Raw genomic sequence first — 2,562 nt, 5'->3', positions numbered from 1 at the left:
TAGCTCCCCAGGGCCCGGTCAGAAAACACGAGTGCCCTGGACCCAGAGCTGCCCAGACCGCCACGCTGCTCTCCTCGCCCTCCTCTGCACTGGGCCACCGGGGTCCCTGCAGGGCTGGGTGTGCAGGGAGCAGGGAAAGGCGCAGGCGGCTCAGAAGGGCACCAAGCCCTCAGAGGCCCCCTGGTAGGCAAACACAGCTCTGCACCATCCCCACTGCCCCCCTGTGCTCCCCTCTGCCCAGTGAAGAAAAAGATGTCCGTAGCCAACATCCAGTACCAGACAGACGTGACCGCCATGGTGGAGAGGGTGAAGAGTGCCGTGCGGTGCTCCCACCTCTGGGTAACGTGCGCTGTGGGCTGCAGGGCGGCTGGGTTGCCCTGCACCTGCCCCCGCTTTTTCCAGCCCCATCTGGGCGCACACCCCCAGCCCCGACGTGAATCTGTTCATGGTCCACAAGTAATCAAGCGGCTCCACAGCCCTCGTGCCAACCTCCGTGCCCCCTGTGCGCTGTCTTCCACCTGCCTGCCCTCAGGGCTGCTGCACAGACCTAGGGCACCATCCCCTCAAGGTGGTCCTGTCCCAGGTCTGAGCCTTGGGTGCAGAAGCCTGCCCAGCCATCGGGAGCGCCCCAAAGCAGTTGGGTGTGTGGAGCCCCTGCCCTCCCTGGCCCACACATCTTCCCTCGGGCTGGCAGGACATCGCCGGCAGGTTCCTGGCTCAAAGAAACACGGAGGAGAACTTGGAGCTGCAGCTGGAAGACTGCGAAGGCAGGCGGGCGCAGCTGGAGGCCCTGATGCGGAAGCTGGCGCTGGAAGCGGCGCTGCTCAAGTTCCGCCAGATGCCCAGCTCCATCAGGTACCCCTGGCGCCTCGCAAACAGCAGCCCACGTGCCCTAGTTCCAGCACCCCAGAAGGAGCATCCCTGAGCCCCTCCCACCTACGCTCTGGAGGCCGGGAGACCTGGCCTGCCTCACTGTGGTGCCGCCGTCCTCCACAGCTTCAAGTCCATCGAGAAGAAGGTGAAAGGCCTGCTGCAGGAGGAGCAGGAGCGGCTGCAGCTGGCCCACACCAATGTGACCAAGAGCCAGAAGCTGCTGCTGACCCTCCAGACGGGCATCGACAACCTCTACATCCGGCTGCTCAGCATCCCTGGGCCTGTGCCCCCGCCCCCGGTAGGGCACTGGGCAGGAGCACCACAGGAGGCCCTGGGTGGGGCGGGGAGTGAGCCCCCCTCCCGCCTCCAGAGGGAAGTGGCACCCTCCCCGGCCCTGGACGTGTACAGCAAGCTGGTGACCTGTGAGGGCAAGCTCGTGCACCTGGCGGAGAGAGTGAAGATGCTCTCCCAGAACGAGGAGGTATCCGGGGCTGGGAGGTGCCCACACAGCTCTCGTCCCCACAGCACTGACCCTGTGCCCGCAGAGCTAAAGGGGCTCTGCCCTGCAGGTAGGCACCAAGGTGAGGGACACCCTGGAGTCCTCAACTCTGAAGGAGAAGCACAACACCAGGATCAGCTTTGAGGACACAGAGGAGGACATGATAGGTACAGGCGGGGGGTGGAGGGGACAACCTGAGGCAGAGGTGGGTGGTGATTACTGTCATCTGCCCTGAGCATCCTATAGAGACAAGGGACCTCAGCTGACAGAGGGGACTTGGTGAGGGCACAGGGAGGTCCCACCCATGGAAGAAGAGCCCCCCACTCAGGCCAGCAGGGCCTTGCCGGTTGCAGAAAGGAGCAGGGGAGGGCTGGGACCTGTCCTGGTTCTGCGGGAGGACAGGGCCCTGGGCAGTTTGAATAAGGGCAGCCCGTGAGGCTGGCCCTGGGGTGACCTGGGACAGCAGAAACACTGCCTGGGTGAGAGTTGGGGCAAGGAGGTGGCCTGGGTTGGACAGCTCCCCACGGGGGGCTGTGCCTGTCTAGGGGTGTGCTCGCCCCTGGACGGCAGTGTGTCCCGCTGCCAGGCCAGGGGTGCACCAAGCAAAGCAGGGGCCCCGGTGAGCACACGCCAGGTGAGCTCGGGGCCAGCGGGGCAGTGGGCGGGGCGGACACAAGCCGGTGCCTCCGCCCCTGCAGAGACCTTCCAGTTTGCAGACGTGGACCACAGCTACGTGCCTTCGCGGGCCGAGATCAAGAAACAGGCGCAGCGGCTGATCGAAGGGAAGCTCAAGGTGACCAAGAAGAAGAAGAAGTAGCCCCGCACACTCTGTTACACAAATAAAATTTTTCCAGCACTACTGAGGCGTGCGCGCGCGGAGCCTGGGGAAAACCGAGCCTGGTGGACGCTGGTGTGGCCGCCTGGGTCGGCCTAGGCGGGCGCCCAGTGTGCACAAGCCTGGCGCCGGCCTCGGGAGCCCCGGGCCGCCGGGACATGGTGCGGAGCGCGCCGCACCGCCGCCGCCGCTGAGCTCGCCGCGCGTCCGAGCGGGAAGATGTTCTCCGCCCTGAAGAAGCTGGTGGGGTCGGAGCAGGCCCCGGGCCGGGACAGGCACATCCCCGCCGGGCTGCAGTCCATGAACCAGGCGCTGCAGAGACGCTTCGCCAAGGGGGGGCAGGACAGCAGTCAGA

At 65.8% G+C, this 2,562-nt stretch overlaps 2 protein-coding genes across 2 annotated transcripts in view; both read left to right on the top strand.

Moving 5' to 3' along the window:
• Positions 1–2,231, top strand: part of CCDC183 (coiled-coil domain containing 183) — a 9,554-nt gene extending 7,323 nt beyond the window's left edge. Inside the window, 5 exon segments of the mRNA XM_006163331.3 lie at positions 242–339; positions 695–855; positions 997–1,354; positions 1,443–1,539; positions 2,071–2,231. Coding sequence (XP_006163393.1) covers positions 242–339; positions 695–855; positions 997–1,354; positions 1,443–1,539; positions 2,071–2,189 — 833 coding nt within the window. The 3' untranslated portion in view covers positions 2,190–2,231.
• A 104-nt stretch (positions 2,232–2,335) lies between these two features.
• RABL6 (RAB, member RAS oncogene family like 6) overlaps positions 2,336–2,562 on the top strand; it is a gene marked incomplete in the record, with an annotated part of 28,909 nt that continues 28,682 nt past the window's right edge. Inside the window, 1 exon segment of the mRNA XM_014582050.1 lies at positions 2,336–2,544. Coding sequence (XP_014437536.1) covers positions 2,427–2,544 — 118 coding nt within the window.

The sequence above is a fragment of the Tupaia chinensis genome, unplaced genomic scaffold, assembly GCF_000334495.1.
Source record: "Tupaia chinensis unplaced genomic scaffold, TupChi_1.0 Scaffold142100_1, whole genome shotgun sequence".
Taxonomy (NCBI): domain Eukaryota; kingdom Metazoa; phylum Chordata; class Mammalia; order Scandentia; family Tupaiidae; genus Tupaia; species Tupaia belangeri.
Note: the sequence above shows the minus strand (reverse complement) of the source record. Positions and strands in the feature narration are given on the sequence as shown.